The sequence below is a fragment of the Pygocentrus nattereri genome, chromosome 27, assembly GCF_015220715.1.
Source record: "Pygocentrus nattereri isolate fPygNat1 chromosome 27, fPygNat1.pri, whole genome shotgun sequence".
NCBI classification, from domain to species: Eukaryota; Metazoa; Chordata; class Actinopteri; order Characiformes; family Serrasalmidae; genus Pygocentrus; species Pygocentrus nattereri.
The window spans coordinates 23,040,052-23,067,252 of NC_051237.1; the positions used below are offsets into that span (position 1 = coordinate 23,040,052).

A 27,201-nucleotide genomic window follows, 5' to 3' on the forward strand; every position below is an offset into this window, starting at 1 on the left:
GAGAAATAAATGGTAAAAGTGGGTAAAAGTGGTCCAACCTGAACTCCACATTCATCATAATTTAGCACTGCTGAGACTCAAACATTTAGGCTGATGAACCAAAATATTTTAAGGCACTTATCAGTGGTGGTTGGTGTAGTGTAGTGGGTAACACCTCTGCCTTCTACGCTGTAGACTGGGGTTCAATTCCCCGCCTACACTATACCAATAAGAGTCCTTGGGCAAGACACCCAACACTGCCTTCGCCTGCCTGTGTAAAATGATCAAATTGTAAGCCGCTCTGGATAGGAGCATCTGCCAAAATGCCACAAATGTAAATGTTATCACGGCAAAGAACAGTTAAAAGTCTGAAAGCAAAGTTTAAAGAATCTGAGGATGCGAACCAAAGAAGTGAACGTGGCCAAATATTGTGCCTTTTTAATGCGAGCTCAACCACATTCCGGGTGATGAGCCCAGAACTTCATCGCTACTGTGACACTGGCAAAGGTGAAACGGAGCCCTTTAGGAAAGACTGTTGTTCGTTGGCGGTTATGATTGTTTACTTCTGGATGAGCCGCATGAAGCAGCGCGAAGTGCTGGTCTTTTGTGCATGTGGGTCATTTTGGGGCTGATCTGTTCAGACTGATTTCACATACAGATCACATTTAAAATATAATGTGAACAGCCAAATAAAAAAAAAAGATTTCATGATGAAATAAATTTTCGGGCCACTTTTACCTGCTGTGTGAATGTAGCCTAAATGATGTGCTTTCTGACACTGTATGACACACTGTTATCTATAAACACGGATAAATATACAGCTTATAATTCAGACTTCAAAATGCTGCTCCTACTGTTTTTTAATTGTAATGTGTTTTTTGTCATAAATGCTAAAACGTGAAGTGCAAGTGTTTGAAAATCAGGGGTTATAATTATTAAACAGAGTAGAAAAGCTGATGTAGGATCAGTTCATGTTCACATTAACACTATAAGACTGACTGTAGATCAACGCTCTTCTCTGGGTCATACATACTGTATGAATCCAGGGTTGGGACCCACTTCGTAAGTACACAAGCACTGCCCTCTGCTGTTCAGTGATGGTACTACTGTTAAGGTATCTTATGCGGCCTTACACCAAACAACTTTCAATCGATTTCTCATGATGTTACACTCAATATCAGAGCATCAAAGCAGAGTTGACACTTTCTGCTGTGAATTGTAGATACAACCATAGATATACACACACTATATTTCCAAAAGTATTCACTCACCCATCCAAATCATTGAGACCTCCAAACTTCATGTGGCCTTCAGATCAGCTCAAGAACAGCGTAGAGAGCTTCATGGAATGGGTTTCCATGGCCGAGCAGCTGCGTTCAAGCCTTACATCACCAAGCGCAATGCAAAGCGTGGAATGCAGTGGTGTAAAGCGCCACCACTGGACTCTAGAGCAGTGGAGACGAGTTCTCTGGAGTGACCAATCACGCTTCTCCATCTGGGAATCTGATGGACAACTCTGGGTTTGGTGGTTGCCAGGAGACGGAACTTGTCTGACTGCATTGTGCCGAGTGTAAAGTTTGGTGGAGGGGGGATTATGGTGTGGGGTTGTTTTTCAGGAGTTGGGCCCCTTAAAGCTTCAGCACCAAGAGATTTTGGACAATTTCATGCTCCCAGTACACAAAGCAAGATCGTCATAAAGACGTGGATGAGCCAGTTTGGTGTGGAAGAACTCGATTGGCCTGCACAGAGTCCTGACCTCAACCTGATAGAGCACCTTTGGGATGAATTGGAGCGGAGACTCTATGGTCTGACATCATATTAAACCCTATGGATTAAGAATGGGATGTCACTCAAGTTCACATGTGTCAAGACAGACGACCGAATACTTTTGGAAATAGTGTATGTATATTAATGGATAGAACCAACGATTCTGTGTCTCTGCATCTTTTTCTTTCTGTCTCAGTGCTTTCTCAGTTTGTTTATTGTTATGGTTTAGTTCATATCGCCCAATCAGCGATGCTGAATCGCTACATGTTCTGCTGATGCGTAAATCTTTATATTAAATTAAAACGTAACTGCACATTTTACAGGTTCATTAAAGTCTGCAGGATCCGCAGTAAAATCACAGTCTGTGACTGAAAACTCTGACAGTGTCTTTAGCTGTGAGAGGGTGTCAGACTTCAGTTTTTTCAGTCTCCTAGTGCAGGGGTTCTCAGCCTTTTCCACATCAAGGCCCACCTGTTAGTAACTGTAAAGCACAGCGGCCCAAAAAAACAACTTTTTTTAAGTTTTTTTTTTTTCTTAAGTACTCGCACTGAAAAAGATCGGATCTATTTTAGGCCAATCACAGAAACCAAAATGTGCAGTTAAAAAACCTGTTTGCAGAGATGTCAATAAAGGGGAAAAAGAAAAAGAAGGAAGATGTGGATGTGGAGCTTCAGTCCATCGCAGTTTCACTGCAAACGCTCTTGCGGCTCCCACAGGAGTCACTGTTTGGTCTGGAGTCTCTTTAGTTTTGAGGGTTTTAGTGCCTCATTTGAAATAAACCCACTGCACTCTGTGGGCTTTTGGATCAGCGTTGCTACGACCAACAATACTAATAATGACCTTACATGATCTCTGAGTCTTTGTCGGTACTTTATCAGTTTGAGTTTAACTCGGGTCGCTGATGCTCACCCAAAAATCAAACACAGATCTGGATTGATCATAAAATGTGTCCCACCAGCAGCGAACTCAACAGGGTTCGGGTGGAAGCAGACCGAGACCCACGGGTTTGCTGAACCGGTGATGCAGACCAGAATACGGGTCGACTGTGCACATCAAAACAGAGCGAACTAAAGGAAAAAGTTTGATTGGTCCGTACGGAGCCCCGCTGGTGACATCCTGCATAAATAAAAATAATGCATGGCCACGACTTTGTATGGTGTGGGAACGAGATCCTAATGCGTGACCAGGGCTTAGTAAGCCGTGATCTCATTCCTACGATTTACTAAGTTATGGCCATGCATTAGTATCTTGTTCCCACATGTTAATAAGGCGTGGCCACACATTATTTTTATTTATACAGGATGTCATCATCAGGGCTCCACAGGTCCACAACAAACAAGGTAGGAGAAACCCTGAGGAACCTGTCCATCTCTGGCTCTGCGCTGCTCTGAGTCGTCTCAAACGCGATTGAACTGATGACGTTTAATTAGCCTGAAACCGCAATGTGTTATTTATAGATCTCTACAGGCCCGCTGTGAACTACTGCCTCCCCCTGAGCACAGGCCCGCGGATCACTAGAAGGGGCTTCACTGCCCACCGGTTGAAAAACCCTGTTCCATTGTAAGATTAGCATTAAATGGGGATTCCACCAATTTAAAAAAATATATTCTGAATAATTCAGTGGGTGAGATGTAAACAGAGTCACTCAGAGTGGGTTTGGTGTGAAATGGTTCAGAGCTCTTTACAGTGGTGGTGATGGGAACCAGGGGTCACTATGACTACAACACAAATATAGACATTTTATTTACATCCAGAACCACCAGAGAACCCACAGAGTCTTCTGAGTTTATATGGGAGGTTAATGATAGTAGAACAGTCGTCCCAAAGTTGTGGATATTACTTTTTTTTTGGGGACCGTTTTGCCTCACAACACCCTGCATGCATCCCTCTGCTGGGAATGGATTTAAAAATGAGTTTTAGGCCAAAATCTTCTCAAAACTATCATGGAAGAGTGTCTGACATCAGGCAGTGTATTCATAACCACTTTATGTAATATTATTGAAAGTGCAGTTCATAGAAAAAATATTTGCCTCAATTTTTTTTATTTTGGGAAAAAAAAGTTTGATGTCGTATGAAAACACTGTTAAAAGTTTTTTAGACAGTGCAGGTATGGAAAACGGCCAGTTTATATATCCAACTATTCAGCTTATAGCTGTTCAGCTCCGCCCACTCACACTGAAGTCACAAGAGAGCTGCTTGTGTTAAAGACACAGTAACGAAAACAGCCTGTTCTATTCTAAGGGGAAAAACGTCGTGTGAAAATGAACTACGGATGTTTTTGATCCATAATTCACACAGAGGTTAAGTGGATCTCATAGAAAAAACTAAAGAAGAAGCAAAATGTAGGATATGGGATGTTTAATTTGGTCTGCCAGAAAATTAGCCTAACCCCACCCCCCCAGCTAATAAGAGAACCAGCATTTTCATTCAATGTGTACATCCTATAAACTTCATTTCTACTGAAAACCGTATTTAAGTCTCTTTGTAACAAAATACAGAGGCCCCACCACAAACACTGAACTTCCGCAACTCAGAAACAAACAAAAACAATCAGCATTAAACTCTTCGGATGTCTGGCTTCACACGGAACAAATGTGATGCGAGTTTATCTAGAACGGAGCACTTCAAATCAAACCGCTCTGCATGACACTCAATGTTTGAGAAACTGGTAGAAATCTGACAAATTCTGTTCTAAATGCACAAATAACGTTGGGATAAAGCCTGTTAGAAAGACAAAGGATAAGAAAAAATGACAAATATTTAAAACACGGCACACGTGACGTGGTATCATCACAGTTTTATTACGTGACTTTGTACAATTAAAATGACCAAAAAAAAAAAGAGACAAATAGAAAATATAGATGCCGTATATAATCAAAAGCTAAATGTGGTTTTTGAGCATGACCAGCTGTGGGTGAGAGCTCCAACTGAACAGACCTGTTACTAAAACAACCAAACAGGAACAGCTAAAGCAGCAGCGCCACCACCTGGCAGTGAGATTGGATGCCAACTGAGAACAGGTAAAACGTCTATGAAGAGCTTTTACGGCTGTGGGTCTTAAAGGTGATGGATTGTAGGATTGTGGATATTATTTAAAAGTTTCTGAGAAAGAAGTACCAAAAAAAAAAAAAAAAAAAAAGGTTGCCAAGTGGCGGCAATTTCTGATTTAGGCATTAAAGCAACAGACCAAGAAAAGCAGCTCACCCTCCGTTTTACACACCAGAGAAAAAAAGGAGACACTGTAGGTGGCCGTCATTGCCCGACAGGCGCAGCGTATTTATAAATGCATCATAATTTAACAACAACAAAAAAAAAAGCAAGGAAAAAAAAAACCCCTCATATGCCCACTGTTTCTATTCTTTTGCCTCCTTTTTTTATACAAAAAAATGAGCATAAAAGCGCATTTTGCACTTTTGTCCAATATCACACCAGCACAAACGATGTTATATGCAGTCTATACAAAAACAATAACAATTCATTTTAATGGTGGTAAAAAAGAAAAGAAACTAAACTAAAACAAAAGGTAGAGTCAGTAATTAATACGGAAACTCTCGGCCACATTATGACACATTTATAAAGGCTTTGTGAACTGCTATCACTTTAACACAGTGTCTCCATAAACAACAACAAAAAAGAGAACTGTAGCAGGGCTGATATATAATAAGACAAATTAACAGAAGACATAAAACAAATGTGAACGAAACGTTGACGATAAACAAAAAAGTTATACAATGCGGTCCAAGGCTAGATAACTTAAATTACACAAAATGGAAGAGCTTAGCATTTCTGAAGAGAGAGAGAGAGAGAGAGAGAGAGAGAGAGAGAGAGAGAGAGAGAGAGAGAGAGAGAGAGAGAGAGAGAGGGGGGGAGAGAGAGAGAGAGGGGGGGAGAGAGAGAGAGAGAGAGAGAGAGAGAGAGAGAGAGAGAGAGAGAGAGAGAGAGAGAGAGAGAGAGAGAGAGAGAGAGAGAGAGAGAGAGAGAGAGAGAGAGAGAGAGAGAATTAAAGCCGCAAAATTTTTTTATTTTATTTTTTTTATTTAAAAAAAAAAAAAAAAACAAAACATTGAACAAATGAATCGCCTGAGGTGTATTTCAGCCTTTAGGTTTTCCGGATGGAGTCTGTCGGTGCTTTAGGAGGAGGGCGGCCTTCTGCTTTATTAAACTTCTAAGAGACAATGGGGGGGATTTTAAAGAATAGTAAACATATTTACTGGGAACAGGCCACTTCGCTAAACAGCGTTTGTAAGTTATAAACCAAAGAAATACGATTGTTCAAGCTCAGAGTCCAGAGAGGTTAATGCACGTCTACTGGTCAGATAACGTAAACGTAATTATATACTTTCAGGCCTGTAATAGTTCAGTAAGACGCCCTTCCCCTCTCCTGTCTTAACCTTGCAGCTGTCCTCTCACCACACAGACAGACACCAGGTGAAAAGGAGGGGCGATAGTTTTCTTTTTGGTCGACCGACAGACAATCCAGGCTGGCTTTATTGGCAACTAGTACAAGGTGGTGGTCCGAACGCTTTAAAATATCTTCTTCTTTTTGTTTTTTTCCAAGGTCCTGCGGAGGACAAGAACAAGGACTATAAGAACTGAACAGACCAATTATACAATTCTAAAGGAAATTAAATCTAATAAACCCAGTAAAAACTCCCATTCTGTGTATGTTTTAGCTACTGCACCTGGTCACATCACATAACATCGTCACTGTCCAAAGAAAAACAAGCATCTCCATAACAGTGACTTCACAGGAGAGGGCAAAAAGTGTTCTTTACTTTGAATGCAAGTCAATGGAAAGAGATTTTATCCTCATTTTGGAGCATTTCTATTGGTCCAATCATCAAAGTTTTCGCACAGAGCAAAGGACGGCTGCTGAACTCAAATGATGAACGGAGATGCTTGTTTTTCATTGGGCAATGATCACATACACTGAATTCAACTCACGTGTTTTTTCGTTAACGTTAACTGTTCGCTGTAGCCGTAACGTAAACTCTTCGCTGTAGTCTTAGCGTAAACTCTTCGCTGTAGTCTTAGCGTAAACTCTTCGTTGTAGTCTTAACGTAAACTCTTCGCTGTAGTCTTAGCGTAAACTCTTCGCTGTAGTCTTAACGTAAACTCTTCGCTGTAGTCTTAACGTAAACTCTTCGCTGTAGTCTTAACGTAAACTCTTCGCTGTAGTCTTAGCGTAAACTCTTCGCTGTAGTCTTAACGTAAACTCTTCGCTGTAGTCTTAGCGTAAACTCTTCGCTGTAGTCTTAACGTAAACTCTTCGCTGTAGTCTTAACGTAAACTCTTCGCTGTAGTCTTAGCGTAAACTCTTCGCTGTAGTCTTAACGTAAACTCTTCTCTGTAGTCTTAACGTAAACTCTTCTCTGTAGTCTTAACGTAAACTCTTCGCTGTAGTCTTAACGTAAACTCTTCGCTGTAGTCTTAGCGTAAACTCTTCGCTGTAGTCTTAACGTAAACTCTTCGCTGTAGTCTTAGCGTAAACTCTTCGCTGTAGTCTTAACGTAAACTCTTCGCTGTAGTCTTAGCGTAAACTCTTCGCTGTAGTCTTAGCATAAACTCTTCGCTGTAGTCTTAACGTAAACTCTTCGCTGTAGTCTTAACGTAAACTCTTCGCTGTAGTCTTAACGTAAACTCTTCGCTGTAGTCTTAGCGTAAACTCTTCGCTGTAGTCTTAGCGTAAACTCTTCGCTGTAGTCTTAACGTAAACTCTTCGCTGTAGTCTTAACGTAAACTCTTCGCTGTAGTCTTAGCGTAAACTCTTCGCTGTAGTCTTAACGTAAACTCTTCTCTGTAGTCTTAACGTAAACTCTTCTCTGTAGTCTTAACGTAAACTCTTCTCATGGGACAGCAGAGAGAGAAAAAGACAGAGAGGGTGAGAGAGAGCAGAGAGAAAAAGACAGAGAGAGAGAGAGAGAAAGAGAGAGAGAGAGAGAAGACAGACAGAGAACACAGAGAGAGAGAGAAGTGAGAGAGAGGACAGAGAGAGAGAGAAGTGAGAGAGAGGACAGAGAGAGAGAAGTGAGAGAAGACAGAGAGAGAGAGAGAGAGAGAGAGAAGTGAGAGAAAACAGAGAGAGAGAGAGAAGACAGAGAGAAGACGGAGAGAGAGAGAGAGAGAAAAAGACAGAGAGAGAGAGAGAGAGTGAGAACGAGAGGAGAGAGAAAAAGAGAGAGAGAGAGAGAGAGAGAGAGAGAGAAGCGAGAGAAAACAGAGAGAGAGAGAGAAGACAGAGAGAAGACAGAGAGAGAGAGAGAACAGAGAGAAGACGGAGAGAGAGAGAGAGAGAGAGAGAGAGAGAGAGAGAGAGAGAGAGAGAGAGAGAAGACAGAGAGAGAGAGAAGACCGAGGGAGAGAGAAGACAGAGAGAGAGAGAGAGACAGAGAGAGAGAGAAGACCGAGGGAGAGAGAAGACAGAGAGAGGGAGAGACAAAGAGAAGACGGAGAGAGAGAGAGAACAGAGAGAAGACGGAGAGAGAGAGAGAGAGAGAGAGAGAGAGAGAGAGAGAGAGAGAGAGAGAGAGAGAGAGAGAGAGAGAGAGAGAGAGAGAAGACAGAGAGAGAGGGAGAGACAGAGAGAGAAGAGAAGAGAGAGAAAACAGAGAGTTAGAGAGAAGACAGAGAGAAGACGGAGAGAGAGAGAGAGAGAGAGAGAAGACCGAGGGAGAGAGAAGACAGAGAGAGGGAGAGACAGAGAGAAGACGGAGAGAGAGAGAGAACAGAGAGAAGACGGAGAGAGAGAGAGAGAGAGAGAGAGAGAGAGAGAAAAGACAGAGAGAGAGGGAGAGACAGAGAGAGAAGAGAAGAGAGAGAAAACAGAGAGTTAGAGAGAAGACAGAGAGAAGACGGAGAGAGAGAGAGAGAGAGAGAGAGAGAAGACAGAGAGAGAGGGAGAGAGAGAGAGAGAGAAGACAGAGAGAGAGGCGACTGCCTGAAAAAGTGGAGCAAATCTACTTTAATAAAATGATCATATTAAGTTCAAATGTAAACGGACTGTTTTAACGTCTCAGGCTCTCTGAGTGTATCAGTGCTGTAAGGACATGCAGAGGACATTTAGCACGGCTTTATTAAAGGAATCAATGTTTTTTCCTTTTTTTTGGTTTGGCTTTCTGTTACACTCAGTTTTTTTATGGTTTAGTTCATGACACCCAATCAGCGATGCTGAATTCGCTGCATATTCCGTTGATGTGTAAATGTTTATATCAAGTTTAAAAAGTAACTGCACATTTTACAGGTTAATGAAAGTCCTTCTGGCTGACGATCTGCCAGAATATACAGCTCTACAGCGAACTGAACCGAGCCGAGCCGCAGATCTTTACACACCCAGCCAGCGCGTCTTACCATCCGTATCACTATAGAATGGAAGAAGTCTTTATCTACTTATACATTCCCACCAGATGCATGATTGGAAATATTATCTAAAATCTAGCGGCAGTCTTGTAAATAGTGACACTGCAAGTTTCCTAGTCTTTGGTCTTCTCCAGCATAATAAAGCAGGATCCTACTAATCTAGGAGTAACAGCAATGCCAATGTTAGTGCTATCGTGTGTACTAGTGTGTACCTGGAGGCGTCTAGTTTCTGCTGCTCCAACAGGTGCTGCTGGGCCTCCCAGCTGACCTTCTCCTCCTCAAACTGCCTCCTCTTCTCCTCCAGCTCCTTATGCTGCGCCTCCAGGTTCTTTTTCATCTGCTCATGACGTCTCTGCAGCTAAAGGAACAAACACAGTGGGGCAAGCAAGCTATAAATCCTGGCCACAGTGACTGTCACAGTTGGCTCAAACGACACGATATGATTGGCTGAAACATCCCTAGTCAAATGGCATGTTTTGTTGATTTTCTAAGTGAAAATAACACCGTCTACAGTAGTGGTGTCAAACATAACCAGTACAAGGACTATATTAAAAATCTCATTAAACTTGTGGGCCAGAGGAATTAATGTTGTGCTGCAACCCGAACTGGCCACTGTTTATTCAAAATACGCAAAAAACTTCAACAGTAAAATAAATGCACTTGTAGTAAACCTTGAAATATTTCACGGACACTTGAAATACTCAAAGTGTAATTGTCCCCAGGAGCTCAGTCTTTTAAACCTACCTATTGGCTTGAACTACACACCTGCCAGCAGTCATTAAGCTGCTGCTGAGCTGATGTTAATTGATTATATTGGCTTACATTTACATTTTACATTTATGGCATTTGGCAGACGCTCTTTTCCAGAGCGACTTACAATTTGATCATTTTTACACAGGTAGGCGAAGGCGGTGTTAGGAGTCTTGCCCAAGGACTCTTACTGGTTTAGTGTAGGGTGTTTACCCAGGTGGGGGATTGAACCCCAGTCTACAGTGTAGAAGGCAGAGGTGTTAACAACTACACTAACCAACCACTGCAGCTGACATGCATTTGGTGATATGACTGGTGTAGAATTGTGTGGAATTGTGTAGAACTGAGGTGTAACCGCTGTCCCATAGATTGTTGTTGGGGCGGGACAGTAGTAGCACGTTATGCTGCAGTGCATGCTGGGGACTGTAGTGCAGCGCACTGTGAAACGGGCTAATGTTGATTGAAAATGAAAATGCTTTTGCAGGCCATATATGACCGTGCCATATGTCTGCTCTGGCCCGCGGGCCTCGTGTCTGACACATGGGCTCTACAGAGAGCACTCTTAGATATGGTGTTTCTCTACTAACCTTAAGCAGAATTTCTATTCATTTCCTGATTTTAACCTTGGAAAGAACTAAGACGATATCAAAGTGTGCCATCATTTCTGAAAAGGCCACACTTGATCTTTTCTTTTTTCCCCAGTATGTTAAATTCATCAAATGAAACAGTAACTGTGCATTAAAATGTGTAGACGTGTGTTCTCTGTAGACGGTGTGCTCACTTATTATCATGTCATTTGTCCAGAGGCGCCCAAACCTTTGCATAGAAGAGCAGATCTCTCGATCACTAAAACAAACTGTGACGGCAACAGGCCAGTTTTTGTACCTCTGCCTCAGAATCTTTCAGTTTCTGGAGTTTCTCCTTGACCTTCATCTCAAACACCTGCTCCATCTCCATCTCCATCTTCTTCATCTTAGCCATGTGCTCTCTCCTCTCCTCCTCCATCTGCGCCAGAGGACTTCTGCTCACAAACCCCACACAAACAGACAAACACACAGGCAGGTGCGCAGATGCACAGTTATTGGTTTGATCTGGTCCAGCTTAAGAAAATAAATAAATAAAAATAAAAAGAGCCCAAAAACAAACACCCAGTGAACATCCACCTGTGGGGCAGAGGGGACAGGAAAGAAGAGGGGGAAAAAAAAGGGAAAACCCATAACGTGGGAAGGCTTTAGGACCCGAAGCTAAAGGGCGGAACTTCCTTAGAGCCTGCATTAGTGAGCGAAGCCGAGGCAGGGTTAGTGAACTGTAGGAAAGCTGAACACATGGACATCAGCACATCAGCACATCAGCAAGGAACAATGGCAAATATCTGTCCCATTATTATGTGGAGTACTTCATTTAATTTCATTTAGCGTTTAGGATTTTAATGAACAAAATAAAATAACAGCTAAGAAAGAATTTGGCAATAGAAGCCACGAGAGAACGCATTTGTGGGCGGGGCCTGGACAGTCTACATATATACTGCAGAGATTAAAGACCAGCTGGTCTGGTTATCTTCTGAGGTCAGTATCATCACATATCAAAAACATGCAATGTGACCTACGATTATCTGACTATATTTACTACACACGCACACACACACGCACACACACACACACACACGCACACACACACACGCAAGTTGGAACACCCCAGCCAAACTACAAATTTTGTTGATTTTTAAAGTGAAAACACTAACACGTCCTCTAGACAGAACACAGATATGATGTTTTCGTGCACATTTCTTGCATGAGCCACATTTTCTTCCTGAGATAAATACACACACACACACACACACACAAACACACTTATTCTCTGTAGAGGATGTGTTAACTCATTTTCACTTCAATCTTCAATACAAGTAATTTGAACAGCTTTTAAAACAGCAACATACATACACACTCTATAAACTCTTTGTAGCTACCATCCCACTGCCTGAGGCTGCTTGAAGCTGGGCACCTGCTATAGAGACAAGCAGGGAGAAAAGGGCAGAAAACGAGGGCAAAGGAGGGCAGAGGAGTGTAATACAGCGTCTACCGGTGAACTGAAGCGAGCCACTTACATGCCTTCAACTGTGTCAACTCTAAAACAAGAACAAAAAACACACAAACTTTAGCATGCAGCCGACATCCTCCTGTCTGCTCGTGCTTCCGGATCGTACTTGAGGATGATTGGCTGGGTTTATTATACATGAGTGGCTCTGAGGGTTGGATGAGTAGGGAGTTAGTGGGAGCATGGTTTGTTTGGACTGTGAGGGTGCAGAGTTAGCTGTTCCAGCACTGTGTAAAGGCAGCAGACTTTAGGTGTGCATTAGGTGTGTTGGTAGTGGGGTTGACTGCAGCCTTGAGCTTCACTGGGCTTTTTTGGATGGAAACTTCACTAATATTATAATCAAAGTGATGCACATTCTGCGTTGAGAACTCAGTATGAAAAACCACATGATTCATTCTGTTCATACACAATCGTTCAGCTCTGTTGCCTGTTTATTTGGTGCACCTACCTAATCTACCTAATCTTAATCTTAAAAATCATGAACCTGAGCAACTTAGTGGACAAATAACAGCTGTTGGTTTGACCAAAATGTCGTTCGTTTAGAGATATTTTATTCAAATCTGGTCAACTGTATCCTGAAATATGGACAGTCAACCTGAAAAGTCTGTACACAGTGCTTATAATCCTTGCAGCACTGCTGTTGCATAGCAACAGTTGGGCTATAGCCTTAACTGTAAACCTACAAAACGCATCTGCATGGTAGGCGTTTCTGATAACACAGCCAATGGCTGCAGGTACAGGGTATGTGACCCGTGATACAGTGCACCCTGACACAATCAGGTTAAAACATACTCACTTGGTGAGCTGGCCTTTGCTCTTATTGTTGTCAGCTCCATTGTAGGTGACCGCAGCAAGCTTCCTGCTACGGTAATTCTCATAGTGGACGTTATTAGTCACATCCTTCAGGTCCTGCATGTGGGTCCTGCACAAAATTGAAGAGAACAGAAATGATAAAAGCCTTTACAAGCCACCTGCTGTTGCTGGAGTACAGTGCTCAAAACCAAACAGGTAGTATGACAAAGTAAAAACACTGAACAGTAAATGTAACATATATAAAAACAGTAACAGCATAACATCTCTGATTTATGTTCACTTGAATTCACTTCAAACTTTTACTCTTAATATTTTTCGCTCTGTTTATAATTTGGTTGTTCTATTTCACTTCAAGGCCCATTTCACTATTTTATTGTGTATCACTGGCTTTTTCTGTCACATACGTCTATTTATTCATCATTTAACATTTTGTTAATCAATTAAATCTGTTTAAATGTATAAACAAAAGGAAAAAATTAAACATGACGGGAGCCAATTTTACATGCACACATTGATTGCCCAACAGGCAGAACACATCATCAGTGTAGTGCTAGCTTCTTAGAACAGAAGCACTGAACTGTTTACCATTTACTGTAAAAACATGCAGGACTTTTGATGCATCATGAAACACTTATCCAAAACAACTGATTCAGAATCATGAACATACCTGATGAGCATGTTTCGTAGGATTGTGAAGTCACAGTGATCTCCATTCTCAACTGAAAATAAGACGGAGAAACATGACAATACTCAATCTCTGGTGTACCATTCTGCCTGCAAAACCACTGACAAAGTAAGCACTTTCAGCTGCATCTTGTACACTACATGGCCATAAGTATGTGGACACCCCTCTTAATTATCATGGTTGGGTGTTTTGGCCACACTTGTAAACAGGTGTAGAAAATGAACACACTGCAGTCTCCACAGACAAACATTGGCAGTAGAATGGATCATACTGATGAGCTCTGTGGCTAAATGTGGCACTGTCATAGGATGCCACCTTTGCATAAGTCAGCCTGTGCCCTGCTAGATCGGCCCTAGACAACTGTAAGTGCTATTTTCGTCAAATGGAAGCGTCTATGGGCAAAAGTGTAGACAGAACTAACAGATTGAACAGAGTGAAAACTGTGTCCTGCGTACAAAGAGAAGTCCTTAATAACACAGTTGGGTGAGTTTGGTGTGAAGGAACTTCATGGGTATGCAGAGAGCCCTGGCCTCAACAGCATTGAACACCTTTGGGATGAACTGGAACGCTGACTGTGAGTCAATCCTTCTCGTTCAAGATCAGCGTTTGACCTCGCAAATGCTCTTTTGACCGAACGGACAAATTCCCACAGACACACTACAAAATCTAGTGGAAAGCTTCCTAGAAAAGTGGAGGCTTTTATAGTATTACAGAATTAGACAAAATTACATTTTCATGTAAATGTGCCAGATTTAGCCAAAAAGCTCATTTCCATCAGCTGGCCTCGAAGGAATGTACTGCTGTGTAATGTGTCAGTAATATTGTGACTGTCCATTGTTTAACAGGCTAGCTAAATGTCTGGGTGCCTGCGTGCAAGAAAAAAAATAAATAAAAAATAAAAAATAAATAAATAAATAAATAATTCTCCAGACATAAGGCTGCCCTCTGGTGTGGTTGGTTTGGATTCTTCACCCTTGAGCAGGGTGCCATTCATGAATAATACAGGACAGAATTAAAAACATAGTTTTAGACCAAATACAACAAGTACTTCACTGTAATACACTACACATCCAGCAGATGGCGTATGAAATCCCCATAATCTCAATGCGCCAGCTGACTGTGCGAATGCTGATGGATGGCCAAAACCTCCCCCTTCACGACCACATGCCATTTTAAGCTTACATGCCGCCTGTCAAAACTATCTCAGTCATTCGAAACCCCTTCTGAGGACGCATCGGTATCGCTGTAGAAATGCCTCTATTGGCTCTGAGGGTGCACTGGACACACAAACCCACGTACACACCCACATAAACATACACTGAAGCAGTATCAGTGACAGAACACAGACCAGTGTTTACTAATACAGCCAAGCTATTTCTTGCAGGCTGAGTTTCAACTCCATGTGATGATCTTGACCCACTTTTCTTATCTAAACAGCTTTTCTCGAGCCTCTGGAAGAATGAACTCCAGAGCATTAGCACTGATATCAGTTCAAGTTGTTGAGAAGATGGAGCTGAATCAGTCTGGGTCATTGTGGGAAAGAAAAGGAGGGGAAAACCCACCCTGACATTTACTCTGACAGAGTCACTTCAACCAAAAGGATCACAGAAAGGTCTCATGCAATCTGAGAACAGATAGTCACTTTCATTAGAATTTTTTTTTTTTTTGCATCATTTATTTGTCCTCTTAATCTTCAAAGAAAAGCACTGACCAATAGAATGGGACGCTTTGGAGAAGCTGCCTAAAGCCAGGCGTGGGCTAGAGGGACATACATGGGCTGTGGTGGAGCTCCATCCAATACCTTTGGGGTGAGCTGTGACCCATCAAATGTCTGTAACTAACCTCACTAGCGGAATGAAATCATATCCTCACAGCAAAGTTCCAACCTCTAGTGCAGAAGAGTACAGTCTCTACTCTTGTTCCCTGCAGAATAGAGACTGTCCTGTCACTGCGGCAAAGGTCTGGACAGTGTCCACACACACACACACACACACACACACACACACACACACACACACATATATATATATATATATATATATATATATATATATATGGATAAGAACACACACACACACACACACACACACACACACACGGTCATGGACTGGAGGTTAGGGAACCAGCCTTGTGACCGGAAGGTTGCTGGGTCAATCCCCTCGGCTGACAGTACGTGACTGAAGTGCCCTTGAGCAAGACACCTAACCCCCAACTGCTCCCCGGGCACCATGGATAGGGCTGCCCGCTGCTCCGGTCAAGTGTGCTCACTGTCCCCTACTGTGTGTGTTCACTAGTGTGCATGTATGTGGGTGTTTCACTGCATGGATGGGTTAAATGCAGAGGTCTGCCTCCTCTGTGTGCAAGCCAATTGTTCTGAATTAAAAGACAAAGGCAGACAAGAAAAATGTCTAAAACCTTTTTGTCTGACAACAACTGTGTTTCTGCCTGTAAAAATAAGGGAGATTCACTCAAAAGAGGCCCCGGCTATTCTGTAATAACTCTCACTAGGATGAACCAATCTGAAGGAAACGTGGGTAACACTTTATTTAAAGGCTACCTACATAAGGGCTTCATGACGCATTCATAAGCACTGAATAATGTGTTTATGAAGCACTACTTGAACATTTATTATTTATGTCGGTTCTCGACCTGACATAAGATGTTTTATGAAATAAATGACATTGTACTGACATAATAAGAATAAACCTTGAACATATTTACAGAAGATATTTTAAACACTATATATAATTGCATCAATCATCTTATCTATGCCATGGAGGGAAGAGGGGGTGGTTTCCAGGCATATTTAACCTGATATCAGTACAATGATCTTAAGAATGCTGACATATACTTATGTATACTGTTTTAAATGTTTAGTGCTGTAAATATGTTCAACATTTATTCTTATTATGTCAGTACAATGTCATTTATTTCATAAAACATATGTCAGGTTGCAAGAACCGACATAAGCACTTAATAAATGTTCAAGTAGTGCTTCATAAACGCATTATTCAGCGCTTATGAATGCGTCATGAAGTTCTTATGTAGGTAGCCTTCAAATAAAATGTTACCAAAACGTGTAATGTGCTCCTCAGCATATGGAGCTTCGAACAAGCCGTGATGCCCCTGCATCGGAGTGATGAGGTTGGTGCCGGACAGCTGTCAGTACAATTAACCTCCCAACTTCCGGATGCATGCTCCTGTAGCCCTTTGTGTGTTTTCTGGCAGAAAACGGAGATCACTTCCAGCATCGCATGTAATGTAATCGATTACACACACATTAAGGCATGCAGCGTATTTTTTTGGTTCACACTGCTTCATCTTAAAGGGAGTTACAGTAGAATACTCAGGGCCTCTTTCGAGTGAATCTCCCTGTACAATGTAACACTGGAACCAACACAAATAAAACAAGATTTTTATGTGAAGTTATGAGTATGCAGGTAAGAATACAGTTAGAAGAACACAGGTTCTGGTTCCTGACTCCTCGCTGATCTAAAGACGTCACATGGAACTCCGTCAGAACAGAGGATCGTTTATTTGTTTTACTTGTATTTACTTTGTGTTTTTATGGAGCAAATAAATGCTTACTGCTGAGATAAATGGATGCATCATTTTCTCATAAACTTAGCACAGTAATGTAAACAAGTGGAAGAAAAATTAATTTTGGAACTTGAAGACGGACAAACTTTTCTCACTCTACATAAAACTAAACTGACAATGCAAAATGTCTGAGGTCTCCAAAGGTTCCGACCGCAGCCAAGCATACTTCATACAGTATGATAATAAAGTGTCATTGAGCAGTAACGTGTCCTGTGACAACTACGAGAGCTTCCTGTCTGAAGTATATGAAGACTCTCGCTTCCTGTCTGCTGTGTGATTCTGTTCATTTTCACTACCGGCCTGCATCCTTCCTCCCATCCTCCAGGCTCTGTATCACAACCTACTTCTAATGCCTTCTAATTCTCCTCTTTATTACAGTGCATAAAGCCAGGCACACATTGTGATTTTAACCTGCTTTTAAGCCCCATTTGTTAGCAGATGACTGAATTTCAGGACTGGGCCAAATTTCAGCTTCCAGCTTTTCAGCTGGTCATCGTTTGACGTGTGGTGTGAGGAGGAAGCGATGCCCGATTAATTGCTCAAACAAGCTTCAATAAACCCTTTTCACACTTCCGTATCCGACATAGCAGGGAAAACATTACAGCAGTGGCAGCATTTATGAATGAGAACATAGACAAAGTTCTGTTTTATAATCTCTCAGATGAAGATGCCTCACTCAGTTTTACATTAGCCATGTTTACATGCAGTCTAATACTCTGTTAATAATTCGACTAACGGCTCAATCGGAATAGTGTAGTCTGATTGAGGCCATTGGAATACAGTTTCTATCCGACTGAATGAGGTGGGTGATCCTGTAAATAATCTGTTAAATAGAAGAACAATATCCGTGTAAAGCCTGTATTGATTACATTCCCTATCAGAAAGTTCTGCATGCGCGTCGCATCATAGCGAATGTTTATACCATTTAACACGGCGGAGCAGAAACTGGTCTGCAGAGGAGACGAAGTTCATGCTCTGATCTATAAAAGACGGCGGTGGGACAGTCGTCCAGCTTATGTGTCTCAGAACACGACGTCTTCTTCTTGCCCTTCTTTAATAAGGGCATGTGAAGGACGTTTTCCTGAGTCTGACGTCATTTAAAAGCAATTAAAAAACAAAAGCACTGCTCACTGCTGCTCATCTCACGCTGACTGGGCTCACGTGATGCTCGTTGTCATGGTAACGTTTACACTAAGTGGCTCTCCACACATGCGCTTCATTTTGCATCTGATTATTTGTAGTGAGCATGTAAACGGAGATTTTCCATCAGATTGTGGAGTAGAGTGACCACAGTGTGAGTAGAGTGACACATACAATCTTACTGCATTTTCCTTTTCTTTGAGAATGACCTGCATGGCTATGAAAGCAAGCTAAGGATCTCAAGACAAATTAGCTGCCTAACGTTTGCTAGAACGTGGTCAGTGTTGTGCAGGAAGGGATAAAGTTAATCAGTTATACGTCATTGTTCTTTGGTCATATTATGTGGTTTGACTTCACAGTTTAACAATTTCCCCTGTATAATGCCAACACTTTGTTCTGCGTTCCAATGTTGTGAATGTCCACTGATATCAGTAACGCTACAATTTGCTGTGGAAAAGTGCCAAACAAACATCAAAAATGGAACAGAAATCTCACTCATAACAAGTATAATCTAACAATAAACAAAACAGGGCCTGACCAGCATAAATACTGATACAGATACCAATTTTAAGAGACTAAAAATTTTGCATCAGTTCTCTACACAGAAAACGTTTTCCTCACATTATCATATTAATCTCATGGTTTATGCTGGGTTTGGACACATTTGGCATGATTTAGGTTCAACCTGTATTACTGTGATATATTTAAACAGGCGACTCGTTATGGTCCGTTACCTTCAGCCACGCCCCAGGGGTACTGCCTTCCTCTCACACGCTTCCCATTCACCTCTATGATGGTGTTACTGCCAACAACCGCCAGAGGCAGCCGATCCTGCAGAGAAAAAAAACGTACATAAACACAAGCTCACCCATATAATCTCAGACATCTATACAAGCACCTTCCTTCACGGTAGAGCTGGACAAAATGACCATGTTTTTATTGTTATTTTATGGATGTAGTCAGTACTTAACCCCTTTTTACAACTGCCATAATATTCAATCTGAGCCTGTTTCGGAGGTCCCTCAGCTCAGCTTTCTATTAAGTTTTTTTTGTATTAAATAAGTAATATGTAAAACACAAATAACATTTAGCTCCGGAATTTTGATTATATTGATAAAAACATTAGCTGAGTCGATTTCTATTCTGCTGACAGAATAGCCTCAAGGAAACCTGCAGAAAGGGTTTGGAAAAAAAACCCCACTGACCATCTGTATGCATGCCAGGACAGCATAATTGGTTTAGCCTGTTTAACTGGATTTAGTGCAGCACAATTATGTGAAACACTGAATAAAACTGGAAAAAAAAAACTGAACAGATCTGTTTTTCCCAAATTTGGCACTGTGGGTACATTTGGTGTGTGTGTCCAAATATTCTGACACGCATTGTGTCACATGAAAATATGTTTGTTTGTTTATATATATATATATATATATAGCTTAGGCATAAAGCCAATGTCCACACTAGCTGTGATGTCAGTGCTCATCAGCAGGCAAACCTTTCAGGTGTTTAAACCACCTTTAAGCCAAAAGAGTTTCAATATAAGCTTTTAACAACAGTTTGGAAAAGACAACTGTCAAATCATTCTTTAAAAACTGCTCTTCATACAAAGCGAGACACTTTAACACGATGGAGTGTTTACAGAGACTTCATTGAAAAATAACAGCCCAAAAGGCCTCCTTTAAAATATTATATGTACCACACATCTGTCTGTGTGTTTGAGCGAGAGGGTGAGTGTCTATTTGACCTACTTCTACAAAGGGACTTCTACTAAAGGGTACCATCATCGATTGCCTGCTTCCTGTGCTTAGTTAAAAGAGACAAATCACGTTTCACGTTTCAGCGGTCAGAAACAAACAAATCGATTGAGGCAGTGCCACAGTTACTTTATTGGGACGGGGGGTCAGATTTAAAGTGAGATTTAGATCAATTACAGACTCTAAACAAGAATGACCACTATATAGTACCTGCACAAACAGCAAAGCAGATAATTTATATAGCTGCTCATTATCTTATTAGAATTGTCAATTCCTGCAAGAAATTATTAACGAGACTAATTCCCCATTTTTTTTTTAACTGCACTAATGTTTTTTTTTTTTTTTTTTTTTTTAGATTGACCCTTCAGCCCATCCGTAACAGCCCAGGCTGAAGCTCAGCTGCAGGGCACTGTCTGTTGCTCTGACAGAGTCTGTGATTGAGACCTCTTGATCAAATGCATCTTTAAAATGGCTTTTAAAGCAAAACCTTCAGCACTGTAACCAGACTACACTGGACAGTGCTCATGGAAGAACTATGGATAAATCAACAAGCAGCAAACCATCAATTAATAGCTTGGCAGAGCTCCCGTTTCCATCAAGAGCCTCCACTGAAACAAGAATACACGAGTTGTATGAAGCACTGACTGTATTTGGGATATATATATATATATATATAGGAACATGCAGCCACTGCTGCTCTCACTGGATGTCAGTGATGAAAATGGGAAAGTCTGTAGAAGTGATTCTCATGTTTAGGTTCTGCATTCATGCAACAAAAATAATGTTACTGAATTACTGACAGTAATAAACACCATGTGATGAAGCTTATTTTGCCCACTTAGAACTAACGACATGCCCAGATTTTAAAACGGAGGAATGTTTCTTTAGGGTCAAAGTTCAGCAAATAATACAAACACGGTTAACCGACTACACAAGTCCATGGCTCTGCAGTTTTGCTGATGTATAAGGTGATTCTAAAAGATTATTCTGATTTTAAATTGATTTACTTCACTTGTAAATCATTACAGAACAATGGCGTGAACTGTAAATGGTTTAAATGGTTTTTGGCCAGGCTTTTAGTTCAAAATTCATGTGGTTTTTAAAAGCCTTCATAGTGAGAACATACAAACCTTAATCTTCTTCACTAGCTTGTTCTCCTCCTCATCGTCCGTTTCTGGAAATTCGTAGATTTTGATTTTATGCTCCTGGATTTCTCGCATTATCTGTGGAGAGTAGTAGTGAAAACGCATGAGTTACTGCAGAAATGGAAATCTGGGAATACTTGTGAGGATCTTATTTAGAAAAACTCCTGTATAACCTTTTTGGTTTGCTATGACTATTTAGCAATGGAACATAAATATCTGCTTTAGGCTACAGTTCAAAGCACAGTTGCTTCATACAGACTAACCCAAACTACACGATACTGCCAAAAGTACTCACTCATCTGTCTTCACACACATATATGAACTTAACTGACATCCCATTCTTAATCCATAGGGTTTAATATGATGTTGGCCTACCCTCGCAGCTATAACAGCTTCAACTCTTCTGTGAAGGTTTTATGGGATTTTTTGACCGTTCTTCCAGAAAAGCATGTGCGAGATCTTACACTGATGTTGGACGAGAAGGCCTGGCTCACAGTTTCTGCTCTAATGCATCCCAAAGGTGTTCTACCGGGTTGGGGTAAGGACTCTGTGCAGGCCAGTCAAGTTCTTCCACACCAGAAAAGCAGTTGGGAGCAGGAAATTGTCCAAAATTTCTTGCTGCTGAAGCATTAAGAGCTCCTTTCACTGGAACTAAGGGGTCGAACCCAACTGCTGAGAAACAAGCCCACACCATAATCCCCCCATCACCAAACTTTACACTCAGCACAGTGCAGTCAGACAAGTACCGTTCTCCTGGCAACCACCAAACCCAGACTTGTCCATCAGATTACCAGATGGAGAAGTGTGATTCATCACTCCAGAGAACACGTCTCCACTGCTCTAGAGTCCAGTGGTGGCGCTTTACACCACTTCATTCCACGCTTTGCATTGCGCTTGGTGATATAAGGCTTGAACGCAGCTGCTCAGCCATGGAAACCCATTCCATGAAGCTCTCTACGCCGTTCTTGAGCTGATCTGAAGGCCACATGAAGTTTGGAGGTCTGTAGTGATTGACTCTGCAGAAAGTTGGTGACCTCTGCGCACTATGCCCCTCAGCATCCGCTGACCCCACTCTGTCATTTTACGTGGCCGACCACTTTGTGGCCGAGTTGCTGTCGTTCCCAATCACTTCCACTTCGTTATAATCCCACTGATAGTTGACTGTGGAATATTTACTAGTGAGGAAATTTCACGACTGCACAGGTGGCGTCTGATCACGGTACCACGCTGGAATTCACTGAGCTCCTGAGAGCGACCCATTCTTTCACTAATGTCTGTAGAAGCAGTCTGCAGGCCTAGGGGCTCGGCTTTATACACCTGTGGCCATGGAAGTGAGTGGAACACCTGAATTAAATGATTTGGACGGGTGAGTGAAGACTTTTGGCAATATAATGTATGTAAGCTTGCAGATACAGCTCTCCTTTGGAAAAGAGGTTAACGGTGAAGTGTTGCTCTAAATACACAAATCACTGAATTGACTCGTCCAAAACACTTTAAAAGACCAAATCTGAGCTGAAGGCGATTCATAAAAACGCTGGTAATGATTTTGTGCTGATTTTCTGTTTGGTTCCGTGTCCCATTTTGAGCTTCTATATAGGGCAAATCACACTCTCTCAAACGGGCCAGTCAATATGACATTGAGAGGAAATCAGGCGCTTAGTCACACACAAACACTTCCAAGCATTGACGACCATTACAACACAACAACCTGATTATTTTTATTTGCACAAAAGCTTTGCAGACTAAGACCAGACAGCACCAATATGAACATCTTGTGGTTGAAAGAATTTTAAGGGCCAAAGTCTGAAAACCGATATTAACAGCTGATGTAATTTTATGTTTTAAATTAAATTTTTAATCAAACCAGAAGCACTGGTGCACCAGATCAGAAAGAAAAAAAAAATGGGCATAAACTTAACGTGAACTTTTTTTTATTCCCCTTTTTTTTGCTTATTCTTCCCATTAGTCAGAGAGGATGTTTAATTCAACCATCATGTTTTCCTATATTGTCCAAGCTCTTAACTTTGCACTACGTACACTTAATTACATGCGATTCAAAATAAGTTAGGGGAACAAAGTTAAATTTCAGAGCACATTGTCTATTTACTTGGTGAGTTTAAACCAAAAATATAAAATGTGCCATGACTTTTGCACAGGCCACATTTATTTTCACTTAGAGCACAACACAAAAGTAAAACACATCTATTTACAGCCATTAGAGCTACAGCCCTTTATGCTGGACCAGATTATTAATCTGTGATGGGGAACAGGCTCCCTCTCATTGTGCTCATCACACTCTGGTTCAGAGCAGTAAACTTAGCTACAGCAAACTGTGACATTTCTTACAGACCTGCTGAAGAACTTAGATTGGAGAAAGACTCAGACCTGCTTCTTGAACTGTTGGCATTCCTCTGGAGTCATTGTGTCAGCTTTGGCAATGAGGGGGATGATGTTCACTTTTTCATGTAACCGTTTCATGAACTCGATATCCAGTGGCTTCAGTCTGAAAGAAAGAAATAAAACAATGAGTGGTGCTTTGTAGATGATTTACAAATCTCCTAACGGATTATCAGTAACACAGCAACAACATATCAAAGTAGCAGTAGTGAAGCGTCTGAATACATTGAAGTAAATATCTTGCAGATGTTCTGCTGATTCATTAATTACATGAAATGGATGTTTTGTTAATGTGTTACTTTCATAATGCAAAACATAACCTTATCAACCCTACTCAACACCTCACCCTGGCCCTAATCCTAACCCTAACCACACCCCAAACCCTAATCCTAACCCTCACCCTGGCCCTAATCCCAACCCTAACCTTAACCACACCCCAAAACCTAATCCTAACCCTCACCCTGGCCCTAATCCCAACCCTAACCTTAACCACAACCCAAAACCTAATCCTAACCTTGGCCCTAATCCCAACCCTAACCTTAACCACACCCCAAAATTTAACCCTAACCCTGGCCGTAATCCTAGCCCTAACAACCACAACCCAAAACCTAATCCTAACCCTGGCCCTGGCCCTAATCCAAACTGCAACCTTAATCCCAACCTAAAACCTAATCCTAACCCTGGCCCTAATCCCAACCCTAACCTTAATCCTAACCCTCATATGTTTTCTGACATTGCACTGAGAGTCTGTTGAGTGTTTGTTTCATCTAAAAGAACGACTCAAAATAAAGTGTCAGCTAAAACTAATTTTAAAGAGAGGGCAGGGGGAGGAAAGCAAGACAGAGAAAGAGTTTAGTTAAAATGACGGTTCAGCCAAAAGCTGAAACGTTACCCTGAATGTAGAGGATCAGTCGTGACATCTCTGGGGTCTAAAGTTAGTTTTGCACTGGAGATACGAGGCTAATAAATAATGGAATCTTCTTACCCACCAAAAAGCATCAAACTGCACGCTAAAAATCACCTTATGAAGCTGCTTCTCACTCATTTTATAGATAACAGTGTGTCACACCGTATCAGAAACCACAATAAACCCAACACACTTTGAGGAGAGTGAATTGTTTGAGTGTTTGTTTCTAAACCAGAACATATTCACTCACACAATCCCCACTAGCCCAAGAAATGGTCCCCCATCATGAAACTAAAATCAAACTGGAATCTTAAACAGATTTTCACTTTCAGAAGAAGGATGGAGAAGGTAAATCATGCTGGGTCACTCGCACTGCTGCCAGCAAAGCCTGTGAAGCCAACATGCGCGTACATGCATGTTAAAACATTATAAGCCACTTATGCGTTTCAGTTCCAGAATTTAAAGATGAACAGCATCACACACTAGAAGGGAGCACATCAGAAGATAAAAGTCATGCTCTTTGGCTCTCAGCACTTTTCAGTTACTCAGTGCTTAATTCATTATTGTGTCGTCACTGTGTTAAAACCATATCAAGACCCCAGAAAGCCACAGTAGATCCTGTGATCTGAGATTTACAGAGAAAAAGGCAGTCAGTTGTTTAGACAAACAGAAATACTAATGGTAAGTTAACTCAGCTAATGTTACTAGTCTAGGCTTTTTAACCTCCTAACTTTCAGCTCAAAAACAGCGAGTTTAGTGTCCTTCAGCTCAGAAACAGTGCAAAGTCAACTTGTATTTAGGAGTGGGCAACAGATGGATGGGCAAAAAATTACAATATCACAAGACTTGAAAATGTTTTCACTATATTTACACCAATCAGGCATAACATTATGACCATGTTTCTGTCCTTTCTGTTCTTATGACCAACATTATGTCCTTGTTTCTGCACTCATTGTCCATTTTATCAGCTCCACTTACTGTATAGCTGCACTTTGTAGTTCTACAGTTACAGACTGTAGTCCATCTGTTTTCTCTGATACTCTGTTACCCTGTTCTTCAGTGGTCAGGACCCCCATGGACCCTCACAGAGCAGGTACTACTTGGGTGGTGGATCATTCTCTACACTGCATTAACAGGGATGTGGTGGTGGTGTGTTAGTGTGTGATGGGCTGGTCTGCGTGGATCAGACACAGCATGGAGTCCCGCTTAGAGTAAACGTTACCATGACAGTGAGCATCATGTGAATCCAGTCAGAGTGAGATGAGCAGCAGTGAGCAGTGCTTGAGTTTTGAATTGCTTTAAAGTGACGTCAGACTCAGGAAAACGTCCTTCACATGTGTTTATTAAAGAAGGCCGAGAGGAAGACGTCGTGTTCTGAGACGCATAAGCTGGACGTCCGTCCCACCGCCGTCTTTTAAAGACCAGAGCATGAACTTCGTCTCCTCTGCAGACCAGTTTCTGCTCCGTCGTGTTGAACAGTATAAACTCTCACTATGACGTGACGCACATGCAGAACGGACTTAAACTTTCTGATAGGGAACGTAATCAGATACAGGCGTTTACACTGATATTATTCTTCTATTTAACTGATTATTTACAGGATTACCCACCTCGTTCAATCAGATAGAAACTGTATCCCAAATCAGAATCAGAATCCTTTATTGATCCCAGAGGGAAATCGCATTTGTTACAGTTGCAACCACTTATGTAAAAGAATAAACACGTTAAGAATTTAAACCAAAGAGATGGCCTCAATCAGACTAGTCTATTTCAACTGAGGTGTTTACATGGAGGTGTTCTATTAAAACTGAGATATTAGTCGGATAATTAACAGATTATTAGGCTGCATGTAAACGTGGCTACTGGGGTGGAGCCCTTCAAGGGTACATCGCAGTACCTTTAGTCAGGGAACAGATTGTACCATAATTCATTGAAATGATATTTTCTGAGTTGTACTGACTCCACACACCCTGTCAGGTTGTGAAAAGGTACCAATAAGTACTTCTCACCTGGAAAAATCATAACTTATTTAAGGTTCACGACTGGACCTTACAACCGCTGGTGTACCTTTGAGGGAACATTTACATTGGTTGCATCTTGATGAATGAAAAATGTACCTGCACAGGTACATGTAACCTTTATTTCTAAGTGTACTGTGAATGGAGACATGCGGAGTCTTTCCACCAATCACAGTCGAAATCTGCTCTGGGCACAGAGGAGGCCAGTGTGTGTCCAGCTGTTTTGTGTGTCCAGCTGAAATGAGATGCACTGAGACAGCACTCGACACAAGCCAGAATGGCACAGAGGACGGAACAAACACACTAATGTTCTTCCTGCCTTCCTGAGCCCCTCTCGATCTGCGCACACACGTACGCAGAACGGAACGATTACACTAATGTTTTTCCTCTTTCTCCGAGCCCCTCCCTGAGCACACAGACACTGAGCTGTCTCCCAGCAGAGGGAGGGGTGGGTGGAGGCCCGAAGCTCGTAAACTCCTCTGTTGCGTCTGTGTGAGGGAGGCGTGCTGCAGATTTAAGAGGTCCAGCTGGTGCGTTCAGCTCGTTGAGCACACGGAAGAGTTTAGATTTAGACTGATGTCGGCTAAAATGGGATAATTCACAGATCCGCACTTATCTCGGATGCCAAGTGAAGACAGCAGGGAGGCCTAGAGGGACATTCAGCAGGACATTCAGCAAAGACAAAGTACTTTAACTTCAGCTTTCAGACCGGGCCCACAATCTGTCATGCACTCTAACAACTACAGTTCTGACTTACAAAGCAGAAAAGTATTTTAAAAAAATAAATAAATAAAAT

General features: G+C 41.6%; 1 protein-coding gene across 3 annotated transcripts in view; it reads right to left on the reverse strand.

Moving 5' to 3' along the window:
- Positions 1-5,741: 5,741 nt before the first annotated feature.
- The window catches only part of sept7a (septin 7a), a 77,417-nt gene continuing 55,957 nt past the window's right edge, over positions 5,742-27,201 (reverse strand). For 2 of the 3 annotated variants that reach the window (XM_017721514.2, XM_017721513.1), the window contains exons 7-15: positions 23,469-23,586; positions 21,069-21,161; positions 18,919-19,015; positions 13,427-13,478; positions 12,743-12,868; positions 11,957-11,977; positions 10,738-10,873; positions 9,315-9,460; positions 5,742-6,307 (exon numbers count right to left, since the gene is read on the reverse strand). In XM_017721514.2, the coding sequence (XP_017577003.1) occupies positions 6,271-6,307; positions 9,315-9,460; positions 10,738-10,873; positions 11,957-11,977; positions 12,743-12,868; positions 13,427-13,478; positions 18,919-19,015; positions 21,069-21,161; positions 23,469-23,586 (826 nt within the window). In that variant the 3' untranslated portion in view covers positions 5,742-6,270. The remainder of the gene's footprint in view (positions 6,308-9,314; positions 9,461-10,737; positions 10,874-11,956; positions 11,978-12,742; positions 12,869-13,426; positions 13,479-18,918; positions 19,016-21,068; positions 21,162-23,468; positions 23,587-27,201) is intronic. The other variant, XM_017721515.1, reaches the window with a different exon arrangement.